Source organism: Miniopterus natalensis, chromosome 7 (genome assembly GCF_054644295.1).
Source record: "Miniopterus natalensis isolate mMinNat1 chromosome 7, mMinNat1.hap1, whole genome shotgun sequence".
NCBI lineage: Eukaryota > Metazoa > Chordata > Mammalia > Chiroptera > Miniopteridae > Miniopterus > Miniopterus natalensis.
The window spans coordinates 12,498,056-12,524,955 of record NC_142087.1 but is presented as its reverse complement, the minus strand read 5'-3'; the positions used below and the strand labels follow the sequence as shown (position 1 = coordinate 12,524,955).

Here is a 26,900-nt window from a genome sequence, read left to right as displayed (position 1 = left end):
CTGAGGGCTAATGCTCTAACCACTGAGCAAACCAGTTAGGGCCACTGGTTGATTCTTGTATGTGCCCTGACCAGGGGATCAAACCCACAACTTTGGCTCATTGGGACGACTCTCTAACCAACTGAGCTACCCAGCCAGGGCTGTCATTTGTACATTTTTATTTTTTATTTCTTATTTTTAAAATATAGCTTTATTGATTTCAGAGAGAGGAAGGGAGAGGGAGAGGGAGAGATAGAAACATCAATGATGAGAGAGTCACTGATCGAGCCCACAACCCGGGCATGTGGCCTGACCGGGAATCGAACCCTGATCGCCTGGATCCCAGGTCAACGCTCAACCGCTGAGCCACGCCCGGCTGGGCAATTTTTTTTTTTTTTAAAGAATGGTTTATTGCCGTGTGACTCGGTTGGAGGGTCTTTCCATGCCCCAAGAGGTTGCAGATTCAATTCCTGATCGGGGCCCACTCCCAAATTTCGGGCTCAATCCTCAGTAGGGGGTGTGCAGGAGGCAGCCAATGGACGATTTTCTCTCTCATCGATGTTTCTTTCTCTTTCTCCATCTCCTTTACTCTCTCTAAAATCAATAAAAACAAAAAAGTAATAGTTTATTGATTTTTAGAGAGGAAGGGAGAGGGAGAGAGAGAGAAACACTGATTTGAGTGTGTAACATAGATCAGCTATCTTCTGCATACCTCCTACTGGGACTGAGCCACAACCTGGCATGTGCCCCGACCAGGAATCTAACTGGCAGTGGTGCATGGATGATGCCCAACCAACTGAGCCACACCATCGAGGGATGTCATTAGTATATTTAAGAGAGAAAATTGCACCAAGAGACCCACATGGCTCCCCAAAAGCATGCTACATGGAAAGTCCTATAACTCCATCACTTAAAAGACATCCTAGGAGAGTTAGTATGACCTGTAGGTGTGGCTCAAACACCTAAAAATGTCAGGACAAGGATATTCAAAGTTGCATTGGAAACTACTCAAAATTCAATAGAAAACTGGTTAAACCCTACAATGAACTATATGATACATTGTTATAAATAATTAGGTAGATATATATGTATTGACATTGACATGAAAAAATGCCCATGTTATATTGGTAAGTAGAAAAAAATGAAGTTGTAGATGGTGTGAATAATATAATCCCGTTTTTATTTTTAAATAGAATAATATATGTTATATCTACACAAAAAGGAGTTAGGGGCATGTATATTAAATTATTAAAGTTTTGGAAAGTTGAGATTTTGAGGGCATGGATCATCTACATTATATTTTTATGGACTCTGATATTCAAATAATTCTTACATCTGTAATCAGATAAAATAAAGTTGTTTTTTTTAAAGAGAGGGACATGATCTTTGGAGTCAAAAAGATTGCTTTTGAATCATAGATCTGCCAACTATCAGCTGCGTGACCTTGGGCAAGTTACTTCATGTCTTTGAGCCACAATTTCCTCATCCATAAAATGGGGAGATTAATACCTGCCTCATAAGGGTAATATACCTATCTCATCAGTTTCATCTCATACAGTCATCCTCTGTCATTATGCTCTAGCATAGGGGTCAGCAAACAACTCCTTAAGCCAAACTGGGTCCTGTTTTAATGTATAATTCCCCATGTAAACTGCAAACCCATAAAAAATGTTCTTGTTCAATGCTGAATCTCCAGTGCCTAACAAAGTGCCTGGAATACAATGCATGGATACATGCATACATGAATGCCGTAATGTATAAAAGGTACTTATTGTCTGATATATATTGTATGTAATTTGTGGTATAACAAATAGTTCGCCTAGTAGATGTGCAAATAGTTAAGAGCACAAATTAAGAGTTGAATATCCTGAGACTGAATCCCAGTTTTCCATTTAATACATGAGGAACCTTAGACAAGTTCCTTAACCTCTTTTTACTAGCTTCCCATCTATAAAATGGGCATAATATTAGTACCTACCTCATGAGGTTTGTAAGGAAGACTAAACAAAATTAGCATAGAGCCCAGCACACATTAAGTGTTCAATAGATGCCATCTATAATTATAGTTGTTAATTACTTTATAATTTTTATAATACAAGTCTTAGATAGATGGCAGATATTTTTATGACCCCCACAATATTGACTCCAGTTTGCCTTTGGAACAAGGTAAGCCAAGGTCTCCTCTCTCACTCCACTCCCAACACAGCCAAACATAAATCAAGCCAGAGCCATGGTTAAGCAATATTCTTTCTTTAATTCCCCTTTGCAAATGGAAGCCCCTGAGCTGGTCCCCACCCCCACCCCCAGGGATTCCACACCCTGGGCCCCAGATGCAATGCCCCTGCCTCAACCTGGTGGGAGGAAGAGAGGAACACCCCCTCCCCAGGATGGTCCATTAAAAAAAATCCTAGTCATTTAAGAAATGAGGCTGAGGACAGGAGAAGGGAACTGGAAGACAAGGCCCAGGGAAGGCCAGACTGGAGATGTTGGAGCTGTGAGGACCCTTGAGAAGGGTTCGCAAGCATATCCCTAAGCTCAAGGCCAGCATGGCTGAGGGAAAGGAAACAGACAAGATAACCTGGCTTCTCAAGGTCCTGTCTGCTTGGTTATGAACACTGACACTCACCACCACCACCACCACAGGCCTCTGGATGGAGAATTTTCCAGTTACTCTGGGGAAGGGTTTGCTAAGCATCCCCTCTGGCCCCTGATCTGGGGTATCCCGGGGTCCTCCTGAGACCAAACCTGGGAGAAGGAGGGACTCTAGGAACATGCAAAGGGGGGGGAGCAGAGACCCCCGCCCCACCCTGCTGCTCTACAGGATGGTGGCTCCAGCTGCATCTGGGCTCCGAGGGTCTTTCACACCGATGATGAAGTTGTTGGTTCTCCGGCTGCCATGGACCCAGGATAAGACATCTACCTTCTCCACGTGGTGACCCCTGGCTTCCAGGAACTCAATCTCTTCCTCTGTGAACTCACCTGAAAACCGTCCCCCAACATGCACACATTCAGAGTGTTCAGAGCACTAGCTCAGGAATCCTACGGTCATACCCGAGTCCTGGTCCTGGATGCTCCACTGAGGAGCTGTATGACCTTGGGCAAATTGCTTGACCTCTCTGAGCCTCAGTCTCTTCATGCATAAAATGGGGAATATACGAGAACCTGCTATATGAAGTTGTTGCAGGGATTAAAGAAGATAACACACAGAAAGCACTGAGCTCAGAGCCTTGCATACAGTAAGTGGTCAATAATATACAGTCATTCTTAATATTGGAAAAGGGTTTTTGGGGTCTTATCTCCACCTGCCTAGGCCAAGTTGCCATCATTGCTTTCTAGGATAACTGCATAGCCCACTAGCTGGTCTTTCTGCTCTCAGTCCTGCCTTCCTTACAGCCTATTCACACAGCAGTCAGAGTCCTTCTAAACCATTAGACCATATCACTGCCCCCACTCAAAACCCTCTAACAGCTTTGGTGACTCTTAGAATAATATCCAAAGTCCTTACCAAGCCTCTAAGGTACAACATCATCTGGGACCTCACTACGTCTCCAAAATCCTCTCCTCACTTCCTTCCACTCTTTCCCTTAACCCTGCTCTAGCCTCCTTGCTGTCCATCAAGGAAGCCAAACACGCCCCCAATTCAGGAACTTTGCACTTGCTTTCTCTCTGCCCGGGATGCTCTTCTCTTAGAGTCACAAAACTGCCTCCCTTACTTCCTTCCAAACTTCAAAAAATTCTCTGATCACTATCTAAAATATCAGCCCTTGTTATCTTTGTCTTGTTTTGTTTTCTTTCAAAGCACTTAATGCTACCTATGTTTGTTTATTTATTTACTGTCTCCTTCCACTAGATTATAAGCTTCTTAAAGGCAGGGATGTTGTCTTGTTCACTATGGATCCCCATTGCCTAGAACAGGGCGAGGACATAGTAAATGTTAAGCAAGTATTTACTGGATAAATGAACAAATCCCCACCCTCTTGCATAATTTCAGGTCTTCATCTCTTGCTGGGCCATTATACTGAGTGCTTCTTGTATTTCCCCGACTTAAATTCTCCCCCCTTCAATCCACCTCCCCTATATAAAACAAATCAGGTCCTATCCCTCCCCTACTTAACATGGACCTCCATGACAAGCCATATAATTTCACTTCCCACTGCTTCTCAACAAAAATATTGTCTTACTTCCCCAAATGGGATGATTTTGGGTAGTTACTGAGATGAAGACATGATATTAAATAGCATTACATCACTGAATCTTGTGGTTCATTTTCAATCCATTTGATAATAGCAAGGACTATATTTCAGTCTGGTCTCTAACATTTCAATCTTCCTTAACAGAGAGAGCAGCCTTCAGAGCCTTCTCTGGGTAATAATATCCAACTAAAACCTAAAAATGCTTGAATTTTTAATACCTTTTAATTGTGTATTTGTGGCAAATAATGCCATTTTTCCATTTGGGATTATGATATAAGATTTACTTTAAAAATACATGTAGGGTAAATGTATTTATAGACACATTATGTAAATAATGGTTTAGATGATGTGTAAATGTGGCAAAAGTCATGAAGATGATGGATAAATTCTGAAATTTGGGAAACAATGTCTCTAGTCCAGCTGGCTTTTTGGCTGCTCTCTGAACCATTCTTTCTGGCTTTTGCCCAGGCTGTTCCCCTGCTCACAATGTACTTTACCTCCATATGCCCAATTCCTGCTCATATTTAAGGCCCAGCCAATTGTTACCTCTTCCATAAAGCCTCCCAGAGTCCTCAGGTGGATGAACTTTTCCCTTCACCAAGCCTCCACTCCTCATGCCCCTGTCTTAGACTATAAGCCCCTCAAGGGAGGGTTAGGATGAGCCCCCTCACCCCCAAGTAACTTAGAATAAAGCCTCACATTCGATAGAGACCAGAAGATATTGGTTGAGCAGGATTCATTTCCAAGGACTTAGCCTCATCATCCATCAGTTGGGATCCAAAGGGTCACCGGTCAACTACAGGGTGTGACTGCTGAGGATCTAGGTGTGTGGCTTCTAACATGCTTCAGTCCAGGAGATATCTAGAGCCATGCGGTAAAGAACTGAGTCTTTGGTGTCAGCCAGGTGGTCTGCTCTCCATTCTGCCACTTACTAGTTGATCTTTGACTGGTTTATAACCTCTGTGGTCATCAGTTTCTTTCTCTATAAAATGGGGATAATGACACTTAACAGGCGAGGACCATGCCTCAATATATATCCCCTTTGGACTTGTATAATATGTTGTCTGTTGTAATAAAAACTCCTTGAACAAGCACATACTTTCCCATTTACAAAACTAAGCTGCGTCCAAAATTAAGCACCTGTCCTTCTTAGAGGAAAGCCTGTCTCCTCACCATAACCTATCAGGTCCATGACCTGGCCCCTGCCTGCCTTCCTGTTCTCATTTCATTCTCACTCACCCTTGTTTCCTTTCTGCTCCTAAAACACACCAAGCCCATTCTTGTCCTGAGTTCTTTGCATTTGTTCCCTTGGCATACAAAACCCCAGTTCTTTGCATGGTGGGCTCTTTCTCAATCTTCAGGTCACAACTTAAATGTAACCAAAGAGAAGTCTCCCTCGATCATCCAGTCAGCCCTATACATACATTATCCTGATTTAATGCTCTGCAGAGCATTTATTTTGCTTTCTCATATTTTTTTAGTATTCATTTTCCTGTCTGCCTGTAAATGCAGTATCCCCAGTATCTAGGATAATGCCTGGCACACAGTAGATACTCAATACAAACTGCTGAATGAATGTTTGCAGAATGAACAACTGAGTCTTACTTTACAAATGAGAACACTGAGGCTCAGAGTAGAAATATAAATTTCCCAAGGCCACACAGCCAGGAAATGGCAGGATGTTCTAATCCCCAAGATCTTGTACTGTTAGGAGTTAGGTGGAAGAAACCAAGCTTTCAATGGCAGGGAGCTGGTGCTGGTTGAGGCAGGGGAACCCTTGGGAGGAGCCTTTTTCTCCACCAGACTTTGTGCTTACTCCATGGGGACACTCACTGTCCACCTGCAGAAGATTGGACTGCAGGTCTGGGTGCAGGCGGCCACGAGCCAGGCTGTCACTCAGGTTCCGGTTCAAGGTCAGGACATTCAGCAGAACCTGTAGGCAGCCAAAGGGCAGAAGTCAGGGCTATCCCAGAGATGGGGGGTTTAGGACTCTACAGTCCTTACCCCTGGTCCAGACTCCTTAGTCTTTAGATTCTTTGTATAAGGGGTGTCATCTGAACTGCTCAACAGCCCCAGAAGACAGGCAGGTCTTTGATGATTTTCCCCATTTCACAGAGGGGAAAATGAAGGCCAGAGTAGAAAAGTGAGTCACTCCAGAGTTTAGAGAGAGCCAGGGAAGAGGCACTGCTAGCACCCAGTATCCTTTAATCTAGCCCAGGGCTGACCTCCCTTCTCCCTGTCCAGGACAGGGTTAATGGCTGGGGATAGTCTATGTTACAATGTGGATGCTTTTAGTTCATTGGTTTGGAGTGTGGGTTGGCTCTGGAACCAACTGCCTGCCCATTCTTACTAACCTGTACCTAACTTCTTAAACTTGTTGGGCCTCTGTTTCCTCATATATGAAACAGAAATGAGGATTCCTTCCAAAGTTGGGAAGGTTAAAAGATTTAACACACATAACACCATGCCCAGCACTTAGCAAGAACTCTGTATATGTTAGCTATTGTTATCTACATTTTACAGATGAGGAGACAGGTTCAGAGAAGTTAAGTGAATTCGCCAACATCACACAGTTGGAAATGGGCAGCACCTGGTCTGGGATTCAGGCGTCTGATTCCAAAGCTCAGGCTAGTTAACTTGCTATCTGCCAAATTATGTGCCTGGCACATATATGAGGTGCTCAAGACTAGTGGAATTGTTGCGAGGCATTTTGGAGAGTAGCAGACCCTTCCTTTCAAAATCAGATCCTAAACAGGATGCTTCTCTCTTCAGATGCTGAGTAGAGCATGGTGGGACTTGAAACTGACAGAACTCATGCAGCCCAGATGCCCTATCACCTCTCAGTTCTACTGGCCCTGCAATTTCTCCTGCAACCAGGGAAGACAGGGAGCTTCAGGTCTTCATTTTCACTAAGAAACTCAGCATAGCCCTTCTCCCTAGTGTCCAGGAGGGAAGCCGTCGCAGCCCACGTTTGCTGTGAGGAAAGGATGAGAACAAGCAGGAGACACGAAGGGGACCTGCAGCCCAGGCCACAGCCTGGCCCTGGTGACGCAAGGCTGTCACAGAGGAAACCTCACCTGGGTTAGGCCGCTGAGGCCCCGGGCGGCTCCATTGGCCCCGAGGGCGAGGTAGGTCCCACAGAGCCCCTCTGCCGGCCGGACCACAGTGGGGAGCAGGAAAGACAGTGGCCGCTTCCCTGGCTGTACCGAATTCTCCTGTTGTCAGAGGACCGAGGCCACAAGGGGGATGAGAGGTAGGCCGACTCAGGAAAAGGAGTACACCACTCTTCCCAGTGCTCTCCCTCTCTTACATCTTCCACAGGCCCAGCTTTCATTGGCGACTGGTTTCTCCCCAGACCACAGTTTGCTATATGTGAAATGGGCAGGGTCCCTGGATAACTGGGGTGGATAGTGAGCCCACGAAGTTTTGGAGCTACCATGGGTGGCAGGGGAGGGGCTGAGCCAAGAAAGATGGCTATGGGGAAGAACAGAATAATCTCCACCCCGGTCATCTTTGTCTTTGTCCTGCCATGGCTCCAGCCTGCAGGGTGTAAGAGTGCTCCAGCTACGCAATAATTCCCATCTCCTTCCTCCTCTGGTGCCCAAGGATAGGACTGAGAGCCATCAGCTCAGCATTACACGCTCATAGACCATTAGTACTAAAAAGTCCCTAAAGCATAAAATCAGGGGCCAATAGCCTGATTGTACAAGTAAAGAAACTTGTACAAGTTTTATCCCCAGAGAGGGGATAAAACTTTCTCCAAGTCACACAGTCAGAGGGTGACAGAATGGGACAAGGTTTCTTTGGACCCAACAGGCTCCAAGCCCCAAACTTGTGAACACCTTGTCTGGGCTCCTTTTCTTTATAATAGAAGCTCCTAGAGGAAGTAGGGAGGGAGGGGCAGCCATACTGTAACAAGTCCTCCCTAGCCTTGGGGTTCCCAGGGTAGGAGGGAAGCAAGATCCTACCAGGCTGGGCGCAGAGTGGTTAGCAGTCCTGTTTGGCCAGGAGAAGTCCAGCATCTGGCTGTTGAGCAGGATCCCCGAGGGGGTGATGAGGCCACTACCAAAGGGCCGGTTCAGGGAGCTGGGGGCCGAGATTGGGGCCAGGTGAACCCTGAGCCCACTCTCACTCCTGCCCAGCCCCCACCTCCTTCCTGGTCTAGATGATATCTTGTGCCAGTTTCCGAGTCTGAGCTGGCATACCTGACCATGGCCACAATGAAGTCGTCAGGGCCCATGATCAGCACCTGGGCAGCCGTGGGAGCCCCATCCAGCTCGTAAACAGGCAGGAGTGGGGCAGGGGCCGCCTGGGAGTCATTGATGTGGCCCCGGAGGTAGGCAGCCTCTACCTTGCTGAAAAGACATGGGGTAGGAGATGAACACACAGCAAATTCTCATTATATTCCACCTACCACTCTTTGTGATGTCTGTTCATGTGATTATTTGATTAATATCTGCCTCCCCCAATGGACTGTTAGGTCCATGAGAGCATATTACTTATTCCTAGCATATAGGGAATATTCAGGAAATAGCTATTGACTGAATTAATTTATTTAGGTGTTATTCAGATTCTCTGCTAGAGCCAACGTTTAATTTATTCAGTGCTTTAGTCAAGAGTTTTTTAGTTACTTGACTTTACTCACTTAATCCTTTCTCTGATTGGGGCATAGTGAATGCTTAGAAAATATATATTTTTAAAATATGTTTCTATTGATTTCAGAGAGAGGAAGGGAGAGAGAGAGAGAAAAACATCAATGATGAGAGAGTCATTGGTCGGCTGCCTCCTGCATGCCCCCTACTGGGGATCAAGTCTGAAATCCGGGAATGTGCCCTGACCAGGAATCGAACCCTGACTTCCTGGTTCAGGGGTCAACGCTCAACCACTGAGCCACACCAGCCAGGCACAAAATATTTGTTTTGACATAAGCAAACTGAATTCACTTAACTGTAGTCTCAAAATTAAGTTTCATTAACAGTTTAATTGGGGGGGGAGGTTTGTATACAGGATTCTTTACTTTCAGAATTTCTTTTTGAAGACACAGAAAGACTTGGCACATAGTAAGCCCTTAATAAATATTTATTGGATGAATTAAATGGATTTAATATAGGTGAGTCTTGTATGTTTTAGAGCTAAATTTATATTGATCTTAAAAACAAATTTATGAAATTATGAAAATGCAGATTTACATTAACTCTTTTTGGTTTCTAATTTTCCCTTAGCTAGCCTTTAAGTCAGTTATAGTAGCAGTTAAATAGTAACCATTCTTACCCCTATTGCCAATTAATAGTAATGATGATATTTGTTGAATATTTATTATGTGTCAGACAACATGCTAAATGCTTTGCATGTATGATCGTGCTTGGTCCTTACAACAACCTCATGAACCATTATTGTCAGGGCCCCTTGTAGAAATGGATTTAGAGTTTAAGGCTGCACAGCTAGTGGATGGAGAATCTGGGATTTGAACTGAGTCAGTATGACAAGAGCTCACAGTTTTACTGCTACGTTAGGCTGCTAATGTAGATACATTTTAATCAAAATCCCCACCACCTCCAGTATTTTCTTGGAGACTCTTTTCATTGTTATTAGGCTTTCTTTTTCTACTCAAAAAGGGGAACAGATGGGCCCATATATGTGCCCTACTAGGGTCAAAAAATTTTGAGAGCCATATAAAGTAGAGCAACTCATTGTACAGATGGGAACACGGAGGTGCAAGGAGAGGCAACCAGTGTCACACTGTGAGTTGGGGTAGAGCTGGAACTGACTTGGAACTTCAGGCCTATTGCTCTACCAGCTGCTTTACACCTGATCCTTTCTCCACACCCACCACCACCTCTCCAGTCCCCAGGGGCCGGCCACAGGACCCACCTTAGCATGTCATCCGTGCTCTCACTGATGGTAGAATCGTAGATGGGGTCTCCCAGTCTGCTGGCTAGGGCTAATGCAATCTTCAGGGTCTGAAAACAGAGCAGAGGTGTGGCAGAGGCTGCCAGGCTCCTCCCAGTAGCCACACCCAGAATTCTTGTGTGTGAGAAAACTTGGAGGGGATTTAGTCCTGCCCCATGGCTGTACCCCATCCCCCCACTCTCAGTGTCCCCCAACACAGGGTGGGATGGAGGGGCTGGCCTTACCTCTGCTACCCAGTGAAGAGCCTGTTCCCGGGATACCAGGCTGGTGAGATTGAAGCCCTCGAGGATGTTGAGAGCACTGATGAGGGCAGGGCCTGTGTGTGGGGGTGGGGGACTGAGAACCAGGTGGCCTGAAAAGACAGGAAATGACTAGATGGCAGGGGAAGGGTCAAGACATCTCCACACCCCACCATCACATAGACTGAGACCACTGCACTGAACTCCCTCATCAGATAGGGGAGAAGAGGTGACAGGCAAAGGGACACACCCAAGTTCACATGGCCAGTCAAGTCAAGGACAGGGCCAGGAATCCAACACTGGTCATCAGTTTCCTCTTCCATATGAGGAAACTAAGGCTGAAGAGGACTATAATTTGCCCAGAGTTACAATGAAGGCCATTGGCACAGTAGGGACAGGTATCCAGATGTTCAGATTCCTGGTCCACCATGTGTCTTCTTTCAGCTCTTCTCATAGGGCAGGATACTATTCAGGGCCCCTGATGGTCCCACCCCTGAAACTTCTTGGGAGCAGCAACCTCCTCTTCCTATGTAAGGCCCCAGTTATTAGATATTTGGATATCAAAGGAATAATAATACCTGATATAACACAAACCATAACTAATTAACTCATTTAATCCTCACAATGGGTACTGTTATTCCCATTTTATAGGTGAGAAAACTGAGGCACAGAGAGGCAGCTGGTCCAAGATTATAGGATACAAGTGGAACCCAGAGTACTCAAGGTAAAGGCATTGCCAAGAGAGCACAGGCTGGGGAGGAGAAATGGAAAATCAAATATATATTCAGTGCCCATTCTGATCAGGGCAGCTTCCAACATCATCTCATCAAATCCTGATGGTCACCCTGATTGGTAGGCACTATTATCTCCATTTTAAGGAGGGAATCAAGGCTCAGAGTGGGAAGTGACTTGTTCAAGGTGAATGGCATAGCTGGTACTCAAACCTAGGTCCTTCTGGCTCCCTAGCTATATTCTTCCTCTGTTCCATATGCCACTGCCTCTGGTAGAGGAATCAGGCTGGAGATAGAGGCCTGGAAACCTGAACTTAGAGGCAGCCTCTTCTGGGGCTTGAGGTGATCTGAGCCTCCTGGAGAACCTGTGAACCTCCTTAGGGACCTAGGAACCTACCACTTTGGGTTCAACCAACATGGATTTCACCCATGTCATAAACTTGCCTTTATGAGTTCATCATTGGTTTTGAATTTGACAGGTTAAGTTCTATTCCTTCCCTGGGCACTCAGTCTCCTTTTGGCACAATTAGAGGGCAGGTCTATGCTTGTCTTGGCATTGAGAGTGGGCATTGAGAGTGGGACTGGGAATGGGCAAGGCAACATAGAGCCCAAATCAAGAAAACCTATGGCCAGAATCCCAACTTCTAGGTCTGAACCTTTGACCAGGTCTCCCTCCCCATTTCCTAAATACTTGGGGTAAATGACTCCATGACTATTTCAGAAGGTAGGCTGACTCTGCCTTTCTTCGTTAGTTAGCTGTTCAAGCAGCTCACTGACTCAGTTTCTCTCCTATGAAATGGGAAGGAGTCTCTAGGCCAAAAGCTTACAGCCATGGACTGGGAGGTTTCTCCTGAGTGGGGACCGTGGGAGCTGGGGGAGAAGTCACCTCTGTACACGCCACACACAGGTTTCTCCACAAGGGCACTGTAGTTGCTGAAGTCCTCCTCAGTTATAACACCCCCTGCGTGCTGAGCCTGGAAGGGAGAGAATGGCCCCACCACCACTGTGAGCCACACACCACTCAGTGAGCACGTGGATTTGGCCTATGGTATATGTTTGGGTCACAGACAGATCAGATGTTTATAACTTCTGTGCCTTCTGCAATTTCCATCATGGCCTTTAGGGATCCCATCAGCCCTGGGTACCCCAGGAAAAAGGAAGGGGGAAAAGCACTAACAATGAGCACCTACTATGTACAAGGCATTGTGTTGGTTACATTCTATGAATGACCTTCTTAGTTAGGTATTTAAGGCCCCTTGTGATCTGGCCCCTGCCTACATCTCCGCCTCATGTCCTGCTATTCCCCAGTGAGCTCTGTACAGCCACTCAGAGTGACCTACAGGTCCTGAAAGTCATGATTCCATGTCTTTGCACATACTGCCCTCTCTGCCTATGAAAAAGCAAAGATTTTTCACTTATAGTAGCACTTGCCTGAGAGATATCAAAACCGAATTCTGCATTTCGCTGCAGCTAACTAAAGTCACTACAAAACCATGGATGACCCTGGTAGGAATGATGTAATTGAGGACTCTACTGACCAAGAACCAGTCTAGTACAAACCAGTAGATTCATTTTATACTATCAGCACGCTAATTTTCAACCCTAAGTTAGCATAACATTAGGAATGCTCTCCTTTTTTGGTACTTGAAACCTCTGACTTCCTCTCCACCATCAGTGAACAATACATTGAATTTCTTGGCTGGTGTGTGTTCCTTTGTCTGATAAGTTAATAAACTCAACTTTGGGTTTTTTTCTTTTCAAGCTCTGATGGTCTTTGTTAGAGTCTCCTTCATCTCCTTCTCCACCTCTAGGAAAGGATACAAGACCCAAGTCTGGCTAATCAGAGCATTTCTTTTCATGGCTCCGTGATTGGTTTGGGAATAGTCATGAGCCCGATGACAGGCCAATGAGATACAACCTTGAGGCTTCTGCTGGAACTACTGAAATGAGAAATGCCCTTTATCTAGGATGGCTTGCTGGAAGGATGGCTGATGGGAGCAGGTGTGGAAAGGATGCAATAGAGAGTGAATTCAAACAGAGGAAAGCAGTCATGAGACAGAAAGAGAGACAGACCAAGTCCTGACAACATGGATGGAGCCCCCGGATCCAGCTGACCTAAAGCCAGTACTCCGCTGGACTTTCCAGTTAAGTCCATCTGAGGTGGGCTTCTTTTACCACACCCATGCCTCCAGTGCCCAGCATAGGGCCTGGCACAGAGTGGGCACTTTGTAAATGTAGAATGAATGACAGACCTATTCAATTCCCACAACTGTATGGCAGAGATAGATGTAATCACCCTGTTGCACAGATGAGAGTGCCACTGAGTTGGTCTGAGTATCCTTATCTTGAACATAATTTTCCATTAGGAATTTCCAACTATTGACAACAGTTAGAACCCATTACTACCTCATACTAAGACTCTTTGGGGTTGGTTGGTAAGCCCTCATATTAATACCCCCAGTCCCAGTGCAGGAGGCACTTCCCTCTGTCCCTAGAAAACCCAAGGGCAGGGTGAGGTTGTGGGCTTAGGGAAGCAGAGGCCGATCATGGGTCTCCACCAAGCCTGGGAGGGACAGGCCAGACCCCTGCACAGGTTGGCACCAGCCCTGGGGAGCCCAAAGTTACCTCTCTCAATCAGGACAGAACATTTCCATCACCCCAGAAGGTTCTTCCTGCTGCATCCCAGTCAAGCCCTCCCACTCCAACTACCATTGATCTGATTCCTATCATCAGAGGTTAGTTTTGCCTATTCTAGAATTTTAAGAAAATAGAATCCTAGTAAATATATGTAGAGAGAAAGGCAGGTAAGGAAGGAAGAGGGAAAAGGATGTCCCTGCAGTAGGGTCCTTTGGGACAGAGGGGCTCTCCACATGTTCACCTCAGCCACCATCTCCAGGGTGAGGTTACCACCAGCATAGAAGGCAGCGGGGCCGTAGGTGCCGAGCACATCCAGTACCGTGGCCAGGTCAGGCCGATGCATCAGTGAGCCAGGTAGTGGCGGGCGGCCCGATGGCAGGAACGTCTCATGGAAGCGCTCGGACGCATCGGGGGGTGGCTGTTCTGCCAGGGCGCGTGCTGCGGGCAGGGACAAGAGGCTGGGCAGGGAATGCCAGGGCTGGACCTGATGGCTGAGACGCATAACAGGTGAAGTGGGTGAGGGATGAGTGGCTGGCCCTAAGCTCTGGCCCCCAAGGAGCCTGTAATGGAGGAGGTGGGGTATATATGGGCCCCTCCATATCTTCTCACTTGTCTGCCTCCTGATCAGGATGGGGGAAGTCTGAGAAGCAAACTGGAAGAGAGATGCTTTCTGGTTTGGGCCCCAAATCTCAGAGGTTCCATCTCCCCTCTCCATCAACCTCATGCCTTTCCCCGCACCCCCAGGCCCCACTGACCTAGATCGTGGGTCACGTTGAAGCCATCTTGGGCCACAGCTGCTGCGAAGGCCAGGACTTGGTACCATGGCAGCCTGAGGGTGGGGGGGGACGGAGAGCAGGGGATGGAGGAGGTTCGGCGGAAGGAGGAGGGACCCTGGGAGGGGGGAGGGAGGTTCCTGGGAAGGAGAATCCTGGCAAGGGAAGGGATATTAGGAGAGGGAGTTCGGAAGGGAAGAATCCAGGAAGGTAGGAGACAGCCAAAGGACTGGTGCAGGCAGGGGCCCCTGGTCCCCAGGGGGAGGGTCTTTACCTGCCATAGAGCTGGTGAGCTTCATGTAGCCCCTTCACCATTCCGGGAACCCCCACCAAGAGCCCAGGCTGGGCAAGGCGGGCAGGCGAGGGAGAGAGGAGACCAGGTCACTGGAAGGGGGGGGCTGGGCTGAACTCCGCAGAGCCCCAAGCCAGGGATGGGGGGCTGGCACAGGGGAGAGACACAGGCCAAGTATCCCAGAGGAGGGATAAGCTGTCCCAGCAGGCATCCTCCCTCCCACTTCCCTGACTTCCTATCAGCAAATGCAGAAAGTCCTCCTTTATCTATCACAGTTGAGGGACTTAGAAATCAAGCAATCCCTTTTAAGAGCCAGGACATAACCAATTTAGATGGGAATCTATCTACATTGGATTATACCTATTCCTGATTTTTAACATAGTGTACAAGAGACCTTTGTTTTACTTTGTCATTATCACACCACCATTACTATGAACTGTGATAACTCAGGAGTGTGGCTTTTACCTCTGCACTAAATATCTATGTTTCCAAGTTATTCTATTTCTGTCCTTGCTCTCAGTGGAGAGTGGATTTTCCCTCTAGCAGTTCCTTTCTAATCTTCCAATATGCCGTGGGCTGGGAAAGTTGCAGTCGGCAGGCTCAAAGTGGGATGTGTGAGTGTTAGTGCAGCAACTTCGACGTCTCAGGCTGCTCATTGGCCTTTTTCCTTCCTTCTGTGTGCCAGATAGGCAAGGCTGCCAGAGAGTTAAGATGTTGCTGTATTGCTTGATATCCACCATCCAGATTTTTTTGTTCATTATTTTATTTGGAGGGTTGCCTGTCTCCCTCATAGCCTAAGAGTATCCTGCTCAACTCATTTTCTCACCTCCATAGCAAATATTCAGCAAAGTAATGCTTGGGTTAAAGATGGGCAGTGAAGGGAGACACCCCCCCCCCGTACTCTCTTATCACCAGGGTCCCCACCTTGGTCTCCCAGGACCTCTGTAGGACCTCTTCCCTGAGGGCCCCCGGTGCAGACTCCCGGAAATCAATTAGGTGGCTCTCGTTTCTTCGAATGTCATGTACCAGCATCACACCCCCACTGGAAGAGACACAGAGGGGGAGGGTGATGAAAAGATGCCACCCCTCTGAACAGTTAACCTGCCACCCCTAAATTCCCAATGGCGATGGCTGTAGGCTCAGTTTGTCATCAGGAGTCAAGTGTTTGAGCCCCCTTCCCAACAGGGATTCAGAGACTCAGCTACACCACTATGGTGAGGAGTGGAATCGAGGCAGGAATCCAGAGTTTGTGGACCTCTTCCAGCCTGTCACTGGAGAACTTAATCCCTGATTAGAAAAACCCCAGAGACTGGGAGAGCAGGCTCTTCTGCCCCACCCCCCCCACCCCAGACCACAGCTGGACCCCCGCCAGCTTCCTGCACCTGCCTCCATGGTATGCCTCTGCTCCCTCTCCCAGGACTGAATTATGTAAGAACAGACTGTGCAAAACCAAAAGGAGAATTTCTTTGGTAGGGCCTGGAGGGCTGGTCTTACAGGAACCAAGACATGGACTTTGTCAGCTTGTCCCTTTTCTGTGACTTGTTTCCATCTGAGACGGTGGTTGCATCTGAGAGGGTTGGCCTGTGGCCAAGTAACATAACAAAGAATAGGGAGTGGTAGGAACTGTGGCAAAGTAGAAGGCAGGGAATGGGAAGCAGCGTCAACTCAGATCCGGATAATTGCAGTCACATGGAACTGTGGACCCTGCGTTACCAGGTCTCTCCAGGCTCAAGGGATGTTGGAAATTCTCAACTTCTTAACAATGGGAAACAAATTTTTAAAAATGTAAGTCTGCAGACCAAACCGGTCTGTGTTCTGGGTGTGGCGCATGGGCGGCCAGCTTGCCACGTCTGTTTTAAGAATTCTTAGCTGGGTTGTGTATTTGGAGGATGGGAGGGTCTGGAGCTTCCATCAGACTCTCAGGGATTTGTGAGCCTGAAGGTTTAAGTATCCCACCTTAATTAATGACAGCACACCCCTGCCTGTGCGCCTCGGGTCACAATTTACAAAATCCTTTTCCAAATTAAAAAAAAAAAAAAAAAAAGCTTTTGAAAACACCTCCTCTGACTCCACCTAAGAAGAGGGATAGAATTGTGTGTGAAAGGAACAAATGCAAGGAGCTGGGGCCTGTCCCTCCCTCTGCTCCAAGTTGGAGACTCCCCTCCCCCATGAGGTCTGTGGACCAGGACAGGGAATTGGGCCTGTCCTGGGGGGACCCCCCCCCCAACCCGCACAGCAGGGGGTGCCTCACCCGCCGAGGCCGGAACTGTGCGGAGCCACGATCCCCAAACACAGGGCTGCTGCCACAGCTGCATCCACAGAAGATCCCTGTTTACTGAGCACCTCGATGCCCAGCGACGTACAGCGGGCAGCATCGGTCACCACGGCACCCTGGTGGAAGATCTGGGAGGGGAAAGGACACTGGCTGGGGCCCGTAGGAGCCCCCTCTTCCCTAGGGTACCTCCACTACCCCAGGACCTCCACGGGGTGGGGAGGTGGGGTGGCGCTGGCGGGAGCTCTGTCCTCTTGTCCCCTGGGCTCGCCCCTGTTTGCCTTCTTTTCCCTCGGTACCTCAAGTGCCTCCTACCTGATCAGGCCCCCTCCTTGCCCGGTCCGTCTCCAGCCTCGGAGACCTTCCCCCCTTCCCAAGCCCTGGCCCACTTCCACTGCTCCGCCAGCCCCCAATTCCCACGCCCTCCTCAAGCGATTTCTCACCTGAGGGTCCCCGAAATAGATCTGCATGATGAGCGCCACAGTGACACCGGTTGCAAAGGTGAGGCAGGCGGTGACAATGACGGTGAGCCCGTCCTGGCGGCAGGAGCACTCGGCCGCGGCCGCGGAGAAGGGGTCTCTGCGCGTCTCCCGCAAGGGCGACCCGTCCTGGCTGCCCATCTCCGAGGAAGACGACGGCAGCCGCTGCAGGCGCGCCGACTTCAGGAAGGAGTCAGGGTCTGCAGGGGGCCGGGGTCAGTCAGGCAGCCTCTTACCCCGCCCTGCCCGCCCTCGAGGCGGGGCTATTCCCCCTCCCCCCCCCCCCCGTTCCGTCTCCGCGCTCCAGTCCGACGAACCCCACTAGATAGCACCGCCTTCCAGCGCCTCCCCTATGCATCCTAAGGGGGATGGGGTGGCAGTCAGGGCTGGGAAGAGCCTGGGGCCACTAGCTGTGATTCAGGGCAGCTGGATTAGTGCCCCGAGACAAGATTTCCAGGGACCCAGGGATGGGAACATGTCCCTAAGAGACGGGAGTTGGACCCTCCCGGGAAACCAGATACTCCCGGAGCCGGGCCCAGCCTCTGGTGCAAGGAGGCAGCTACCTAAAGGAAGCGGACAGACCCTGGCATCCAACCTTGCTTCAGTTACCCATCCATCCATCCATCCATCCATCCATCCATCCATCCATCCATCCATCCACTCATCCATCCATCCATTCACTCATCCATCCACCACTCATCCATCCATCCATCCATCCATCCATCCATCCATCCATCCATCCATCCATCCAACAACTATGGAGGGTCTTGCTATGTTCCTTGCTCTATGCTAGATGCTAGGGGAAAGGTACAGCAATTCCGGCCCTCTGGGGTTCACAGACCAGTAGAAGAAAAAGGCAATGAACAAGCAGACAGATGAGTATATAATTACAGGCCCTGGAAAGTGCTATGAACACAAAGGATTGAGCAAGACAATAGTGATGTGTCTTGGGGCCATGGCCTCTCAGCAGATGTGACTTTTGAGACTAAAGGATGAGAAAGAGCCACCCATAGGCAGAGCAAGTGGTGAGTACGTAATGTTCCAGAAAGAAGGAAGAGCAGGTGTAAAGGCCCTAAGGTAGGGCTGTAACAGCACAATAGAAAAAAATAACCAAACCCTGGGTGGTTCCAGTGTAGTGAGCAGTGGGCTGGAGGCTAGGCCAGATCACTGGGCCTTCTTGGCCTAGTGAGAAGCTTGGATTTTACCCTAAGAGCCATGGGAGGCCATCAAAGAGTTTTAAGTGAGAATGTGAAGCATCTGTTTTATGTTTTGAAAAGATCTCTCCAGCCCTGGCCAGTGTGGTTCAGTTGGTTGAGTGTCCTCCCAGGCACAGAGAGGTTCCTGGGTTCGATTCCTGGTCAAGGGCACATGCCCTGGTTTGGGGCTCAATCCCCAGTAGAGGGTGTGCAGGAGACAGAGGATCCATGTTTCTCTCTCTTTTTCCCTCTCCCTTCCTATCTCTCTAAAATCAATAAAAACATATTACAAAACAAACAAATGAAAACATCCCTCTGGCTGCTACGTGGAGAATGGATCTGAGGATGTAAGAGTGGAGGCAGAGAGACCTGAAAGGCACTTCACTTGCTGAGTGGATAAGTCATTTCAAGTTATGAGCCTCAGTTTCCTCATCCTAATAATGGCACTAGTCCCTAACCAGCTGGGTGGATACATGAAGCAATGTACACCAGGCACCCCATAGGTGCTGTTCACCCAAAGTTATTTTCATTTTTTTCAACCTTGGGCAAGACTGAGAGAGACCTTCTTCTATCCCATAGTTCCCTCCCCTGGGTGCTATCAGCCTTAAACCTAGGCTTCTAAACATCCTAAAGGTCCTGGGTGTTTGTAAACAGTAAATAAATAACCTGATACCTTGACTTTAATACATTGCTGTACTCACAATGTGTTTTTTAAAAGTTCATTCATTCACCTGCCATCCTGCATGAATGCAGTTGCTTAAAGTGGGGCGTGGGCAACAGTTGATATTCCTTGCCTACTGTGGCCACCCCAGCAGACCCACTGCCCCCCAGGCCTGATGCTAGCTGCCCGGCCCAGCTGTGGTGCATGATTCCCCCATAAAGGATACTAGCCCCCCACTGTCTTGCAGGAAAGACAAATGAAAATTTTTTATTTTATTTTTAAAAGTTCATTCAATAAATGTTTTTTGAGCACCTGCTACTGTGTACTAGGAGTATAACAGCTTTAAAAGTCTGTGGGACAATATTAAAAATTAACTTATATTTTCCTATTTAAAACCGGTAAACCAATGCTAACATGATAAAAATCTAAGCTCCTGCCAAGCAGGCATGGCTCAGCGGTTGAGCATCGGACCTAGGATCCAAGAGATTGAAGTTCTATTCCTGGTCAGGGCACATGCCCAGGTTTCGGGCTTGAACCCCAGTGGGGAGCGTGCAAGAGGCAGCAGATCAATGACTCATCAATGATGTTTCTCTCTCTCTCTCCCTCTCCCTTCCTTTCTCTGAAATCAATAAAGACATATATTTTTTAAAAAATCTAAGCTCCTTGACCTGGCAGTCAAAGCCCTTCATAATCCACACACTCTTCTTTTATATAAATAAGAAACCTCATACATATATAGATATTTAGGTGGTTACTTTTGGGAAAAGCTCCTGAAGGTGGGAATGAGACTGGTTGGGAGAATATTTTGTTTGAAATTTTTACTACATATATATATATTTAAATCAATACATATACTTTAAATAAAAAGGAGACAGTAGTGGAGAAGGGAACTTTTCCTCACTATTCCTTGTTTCTTTATTATTTTTACCATGAACACATAATTCATTTTAAATTTTTATTTAAAAAAGAAGGTTGTCTTTTGGAAGCCTCTTTCAGTTGATTGTGCTTGCATTTAATGCTCAGCATCAGCACCACAGAGTCTGTAAATAAAACTGGAATTCATTGGACAAACAGATGTTAAACACCTACTCTGGGTACAGAACACTCTTTGGCACTAGAGGTTTCAAAAGAACTGCAGGAAAGGGTTTGGAACTTATATTTATTGATACTGACTATATTACCAGGCACTTTACATACACTTCCCGATTGAAGTGTTCCCATAACTTTAAAAGACAGACTCACTCTCTCCATTTTAAAGATGAGGAAACTGGGGCTGAGAAAGGTGATACTGCCTGCTTAAGGTTATAAATAAATAAATGGAAGAATCAAGAGTCTATGTAACTAAAAAAACTCCTTTCCATTGCTCCACATGTCACCGGTAGTCATTTCCCTCCTCAAAAACCAACCTTACGAGGTAATTTCAATTGATATTTCCAGGTACTCTTCCTTAAATCTGTTTTCTCCAATTAGATATGAGAAGCCAGGAGATGAAGGTGGTAGCAGAGATGGATCTACTTAAGACTTTTTATTTCACCGATTATTAAGTTATTCATTTATTCAACAAAAACATTTACTGAGTACCCTACTGTGAAAGTACTGGGCAATAATACCACTGATTTTACTGATAAGTAAGAGCAACAGCAGGACACTGGGAAAAGGTTAGTTTGGGACCAGAATAAACAAGTCTTTTGGGAGAAAGATGAGTTTAATTTTAGCTATTCTGAATTTGTGAGACACCAGCAGGAGTTGTCTGGAAGCAGCTGACCTAGTAGGCATCTGATTTTTATCTGCTTAGACACCATTCCCCATTCCATTTTCTTTTAGAGAATACTATTTCCCCTCTTGTGCCTCTTTCCCTCATTGCTGACTAGAGTAAGTACATGACATAGGCCTAGCCCATCAGAACAGGCACCACTGTACAGTGATTGGTCCAGGGACAGGCATGTGACCATTGCCATGCCAATCATATTCAAACTTTGTTCTTTTGCTGGAGCTATTAGGGAAGAGGAAGGCTTTCTTTTTATCTAGGACTACTAAGGTAGTAAGATTTGCTGTTGTTGCTGGGGGCAATTTGCCCCAACAAGGTGGGAGGCTTTCTGAAGATGAAGTCTGTGAAAAGGAAAGCAAAGCAAGAGGTGGAGTAAAGCCCATTCTTTTTTAGGCACCTTGATGCAACTATGCCAGAAGCCCCATGCCCCTGAACTCTTCAGTTATGCTACCCAATAAAGTTCTCTTTTTAGATGTAGCTCAGTTTTGGCTGACTTTATGACAGAAGAGCCCTGACTAGAGTTGACTTGGCAGGTCTAGAGCTCAGGAGAGAGATCTTGGCTGGAGACTGAGGTCTTCTCTGGCTTGCTTACTCCTCAAAGGGGAGAATCACTAAAGATTGTTGAACCAGGGAGTGACATGATCAGAAGTGCAGGGTGGTAGATGGACTGGGGTTGTGCAGGAGGTGGGTAGAAGCAGGAGGCAGGAAGACTAGCTAGAAGCCTATGGGTAACACAGATAAGAGAGAATGGTGGCTTAGTCTACAATGATGACAGGGATGGTGTGATGGAATTTGAAAGATACTTAGGAGGGGGACAGAGAGCATCTGATCACCATTTTGGAAGTGAGAGGAAGAGGGAGGATGATGGATAGCTCCTGGGCTTTTACCTTGGAGACGGGGTGAAAGGCAAGTATCATTAATTGAGAATGACATTGGGAGAAGAGCAGGTGTATGGGGAAGAGATGATGAGTTCAGTGTAGAACATGCTGAAGGTGAGGTACTGGCAGGACATCTAGAGGCAGATGCCTGCGACAGAGAGGAACACATGGGCCTGGAGCTCAGAAGAGAGGAAAGACAGTATTACTCCAAACTTAGAGTGGTTATCACCTAGCTCTGTTTTCCGTAGGGTTTGCTGTGGGGTGCCTGACACTTGGTTCTAGGGCATGGCAGGCTAGAGGCTAGGTGGGCACAATCACACTTCTGGATGAGAGGACCTCAATCTCCAGCCAAGATCTCTCTCCACTAGGCGGCACTACCGGGTTGAGAGCATAGGAGGCCATGTTAGCCAGCTGGCTGGTCCAGCTGGGCCAGAGGAGGCTTGGGGCCTGGAAGCAGTGCTGGGAGACATGGCATTCAAATGACTACACAGGTATGATGGCAAGGTCCTTGGAACCTTAGTGCACAGCCTTGGCATTAGGTGCAGGTTCCCAGAAACTCAAGTGACTGGGGTATCGGCTAGATTTTTGTACAGATTAGGGCAGTCTGTATTAACTCGCCATGGTACTCCCTGAGTTTTGAGAACTCCCTCTGCTGCCATTCTTTCATCCTACGATCTTCTTTCTCATTCATTTATTCATTCAAAAATTTTTATTGAGCACTTATCGCTGTGCTGAATGGCAAACAAAACAGTCATGATCCCACCCTCATAGGGTTTATAGACATGGAGTAATTATATGATCACACAAATAAACAACACAGGTTTTGATAAATGCATTTATATGGAACCAGGAGAAAACATATCAGAGGTTCCCAGTCTCTAGGTTGGGAGAGATATGCATTCCCAGTTGAGCTGGAAGAGGAAGCTGAGGAAGCTAAAGAAGCTAAGGGTAGGTGTGCCCATTGTCACACAATGAGTCAGGGCAACACTGGGACCAGAATTGTCACTCCTCACCCCTGAATAATGGACCTGGTTCAGCTGGTCTCTACCAGGCCACATCTTCCCACTCCTCTCCCTGCTACCCCCTGAGTCCAGGGCTACTCCCTCTGGAAAAAAAGTTTTGATCTGCAACTTTGACTTTTGATGCCCATAAAGCTCCCTATTGTCACTTCACACACCTTCCAGGTGGGGTAAAAAAAATCTAGTCAGGTTGGCAGGGGCTGGTTGGTGGTCAAGGCCAGACAACCAGAAACTTGTGGAAGGGGAAAGAATTTGGGGCTGTCAGACTGGGAGTCACTACAGAAGGGCCAGGCCAGAGAGGGCTGAGCCAGAGGAGCAGGATCTGCCAGGCTGGTAAGCGAAAGGACTCAAGTGCCGGCACTGGGAGGAAGAGAGAGTGAACCAGAAGGATGCTCTAATGCCAGGAAGTGACGTTGAGGGAAAGAGGGATGGGGGTGGAGGATGAGGAGTGGAGGGGAGAACAGAGCTGGGGCACATGGACAGCAGCCGGAGCACCAGGGAAGAAATTATCAGAGGGCTTTTGGCCCTAGGGTCTCCCCCAGGCCCGGTCTCCTCTCTCCCTACTCCCCCCCCCTCCCTGCAGCCTCAGCAGAGCGCTGAAAAGAACACAGTAAAATTCTGGAGCCTGCTTCCAGGGTACCTTACTAACATCCCGGCCTGACCCATGGCTCTGGTAGGGGGTGAGGTAATGCACGGGGCAGCAAAGGCCCTCTGGTCCCCAAGGACTTTGAGAGGTCATTCGGTCCATCCCCCCTGTCTCCCAATACCCAGCACAGACAGACGGACAGAACAATGCCCTCTTTTCCCCTCCCTGGACATGCAGAGACTCTCAGCTTCTCCCCCGTGGTCTCTCCTTCCCACGGTCCCTGACTGTGGGGAAGTTCTTCTCAAGACCTAACCTCCATTCACCCTACTGCAGTCTCTGACTCGGGTTCTTCCACCCGGGGTTCTCCGAGGCGAGAGAGAAAAGCCTCTTCTGGGCAATCACAGCCGTCCCTCAGGACCTTCCCTCCCACATCCCTCCCTTATCAGTTGGTTCTTCCCCAGAGGTAACCCCATCTCTCCCGCTGCAGTCCCTGGCATCCCTCTCCCTTGTCGCATCCTCGGACTCCGAGGCAGAAACGCAGTACCAGCCCCGTCACACAACGAACGGAAACAAGGGCGGGGAGAAAGGTCTAGGAGGAAGGGAATGAATTAGGGAGACGGAGGCTGAGGTGATGCTCAGCGCAGACGGAGGACCAGGGGCGCCCCAGGGGGCAGGAACGGGGCCAGCGGGTCTCACCGGTGTCGGGGTCTCCCAAGAAGGCGTCCTCGTCCTTGCGGCCCCTCAGCGGGGCGGCGGGCGCCGGCTCGTCCTCCGGCAGCCGCGGGAAGCTGGTGATGCTCATGTAGTCCACGGGCGAGTAGGCGCCCAGGGCGCTCTCCTGGCTGGCCGGGTTCTCCGCCGCCATCCTCGCCCGCGCCCCCCGCAGCGCAGCGCCTGCCGGAAGTGGTGCGGGGGGCGGGAGTGCGGGGCGGGGGTGCGGGGCGGGGGCGGGGCCTGAGCTCGCGGGCGGCCGGGAGGGGGCGCCTCAGCCCCACCTCGCGCGTTTCGGGGCCTGACTCGCTCCCCCCTGCTCAGCGTCTTCAACTTGCTGCCGGCACTCGGGTGGGGGTGCGAGCAGAGGCCGGAGGGCAGGTCCGGGTCGCGGAGCGGGGGGGAGAGGGGGTCGGGGAGCAGAGCGCCCTATAGCGCGACCTTAGTGATTCAGGACACATTATACAGCCCAGGAGCCAAATCCCTTCTTCCCGCGTGAGCCGGGATCCTGCTCGGACCCAGACTCCCGCCGCTACCCACAGACCCTTCCGAGGCCGCGAGGCTCTCCTCGACCCCACGTCTTCCTCTGAGCCCAGACTCCTCAGACCCCTGACCCCTTCTTGACGCCAAGACCCTTTTCCTCCGACCTCAGACTCCTCTTCCGACTCCGAATTCCTCTTCCGACCTCAGACTCTGCCCCCCCTCCCCCGCCCCGCAGGCACCTGCTTCATCCCCAGACTGCATCCCTGCTTGGACCCCCGACAGTCCCTCAGACTCCTCCTTCAGGTCCCACCCCTTCCGGGACGCCTGACCTAAGGTTGTGTATGTGTTAGGATCCTTAAGCGCAGACCCCCAGATCCCACTCTAGAGGCCGTGGCTTAGCATTCTCGGGTGGGGTCTCTGGAACCTGAGACTATCGCTAAAACAGTTACCACCGTTCAGAGTTTTTGTTGTGGTTCCGGAAAAGGTGCTTTAAGACAGGAACCCTGGGCAGGACGGTGTGCGGGACTGTGGGGGGGATCTCTGAGTCTGGGCGTCGGCATTCTGTTTCCTGTGCCACCGCTTACGAACTGTGTGATCTTGGGCAAGACACTTCATCTTCTTTAGTATCAGCTTCCTCACCTGCAAACTGGAGAGAACAATAGTATTCTTCTGGGGTGTGTGTGGGTTGTTGTGAGAATTAAACGACACATAGAAAGCTCTCGGAGTGGGTCCTGGCCCTCCTCAAGTGCCCTTATTACCGCTGTTTTCATGCCCTTAATCTCGTGGAGTCTCATCTCATCCAACCCTATCCACCCCCTTCCCACTCTTAGGAATTCCAGGTACACTATAGCTTGCACTGCCTTCCCATCTCCGGGAATGAGGGGTTCACTCTTTATGAGGCCTCTTGTCCAAGCTTTCTTCCTACAGCTCACAGGCAGAGGGAGGGGGCTGGTGAAGCCCCTGGGCTTACATCCCTTCTTCCACCCCAGGGTAGCTTGAAAACCTACCCTGGGGGGGGTTGGGGGCGGGGTGGGGCTGGGGTGGAGTCTGTTATGGGTCCATGACATGCATTGCTACCTGTAGACAGGAGGGGGCAGCAATGTGTTAGGAACGGCTCCAGGACTTAGGAGAAGGTTGGGGAGAGGGGAGAGGAGAGAAGGGAGAGGGGGGAGGGGGAGGGGAGAAGGGAGAGGAAGAGGGCTGCCTCTGGGATGGGAAGTTGACTGTCTCTACCTGGGACCGTGTGCCCATAGCTTGTGCCTCCCTCCCACAGAGGCTAGTATCTCCTCAGTGAGTTCCAGAGTGAAACATTACCCCCTCCCCCCCTCGTAGGGCATGTCTCAACCAAAGGCGGTCTGTGTCCCCTCATTGATGTCCGTTGCCTCAGTGGGGTTTAATCCCTTCAGTGGGGTCGATGTCTCTTAGTAAAGCCTGTATATCTTCTGTATCTCCTAGTGGGAAGCCCATGTCCCCCCAGCAGGGTACGTGACCTTCAATACCATTAATGTCCTATTCACATGGTCCACAGCCCTTCAGTGAGACCTGAAACCCCCCAGCAAGATCTGTGCTCCCTTAGCGGGGTCCATGTACCTCGGGTGTGCGACCATTCAGTGTCGTTAATGTCTCCTCCGCGAAGTATCCATCTCCTCTGTGGGGTCCATTTTCACTTCATGAGACATGAGACCCGAAACCCTCCTCTCAGGACCGGGTAGGCTCTGGATCACAGGTTTGAACATGGAATTATTATTATTATTATTATTATTATTATTATTATTATTATTATTTTCAGTTTAAGGTGTGCTGGGCTTGTGGTTAGCTGGGCAAAGAACAAGGGTACACGTGGGAAGGAAGGCTGGGCCTGAGTGGTCGCGAACCCTGTGTGTGTGGGCGTTAGGAGATGGCGGTTGTCCGCTCTGGGCCTCAGAGCCACTCTCGGAGTTAAATATTGAAGGCTCCTCCTTCTGGCCCTGGCAGCCACTCTGTGAACCGGTGGGTGGCGCGGGCAGGTGGGAGATAAAGGGTCCTGCCCGGGCCCTCTTTCTGGAGTGGACTGGAGCGGGGGAAGCCAGAGGCCGCAGGCCCCAGGGCGGCAG

At 49.0% G+C, this 26,900-nt stretch overlaps 1 protein-coding gene across 2 annotated transcripts; it reads right to left on the bottom strand.

The window, feature by feature from the left end:
• Positions 1–699: 699 nt before the first annotated feature.
• GGT7 (gamma-glutamyltransferase 7) lies at positions 700–24,524 on the bottom strand. Of its 2 annotated transcripts, none has more exons than XM_087818773.1 (15): positions 24,310–24,524; positions 17,470–17,705; positions 17,006–17,157; positions 15,679–15,796; positions 14,737–14,804; positions 14,445–14,518; positions 13,931–14,127; positions 11,939–12,026; positions 10,307–10,434; positions 10,044–10,132; positions 8,378–8,527; positions 8,141–8,258; positions 7,250–7,387; positions 6,006–6,105; positions 700–2,958 (listed from the first exon to the last, which is right to left on the bottom strand). In XM_087818773.1, the coding sequence occupies exons 1-15, from the start codon at positions 24,476–24,478 to the stop codon at positions 2,795–2,797; spliced, it is 1,989 nt and encodes a 662-aa protein (XP_087674899.1). In that variant the 5' UTR covers positions 24,479–24,524; the 3' UTR covers positions 700–2,794. The 2 variants fall into 2 exon arrangements, with proteins under 2 accessions (XP_087674899.1, XP_087674900.1); XM_087818774.1 differs by having other exon boundaries at positions 2,815–2,958; positions 6,013–6,105.
• Positions 24,525–26,900: the final 2,376 nt, after the last annotated feature.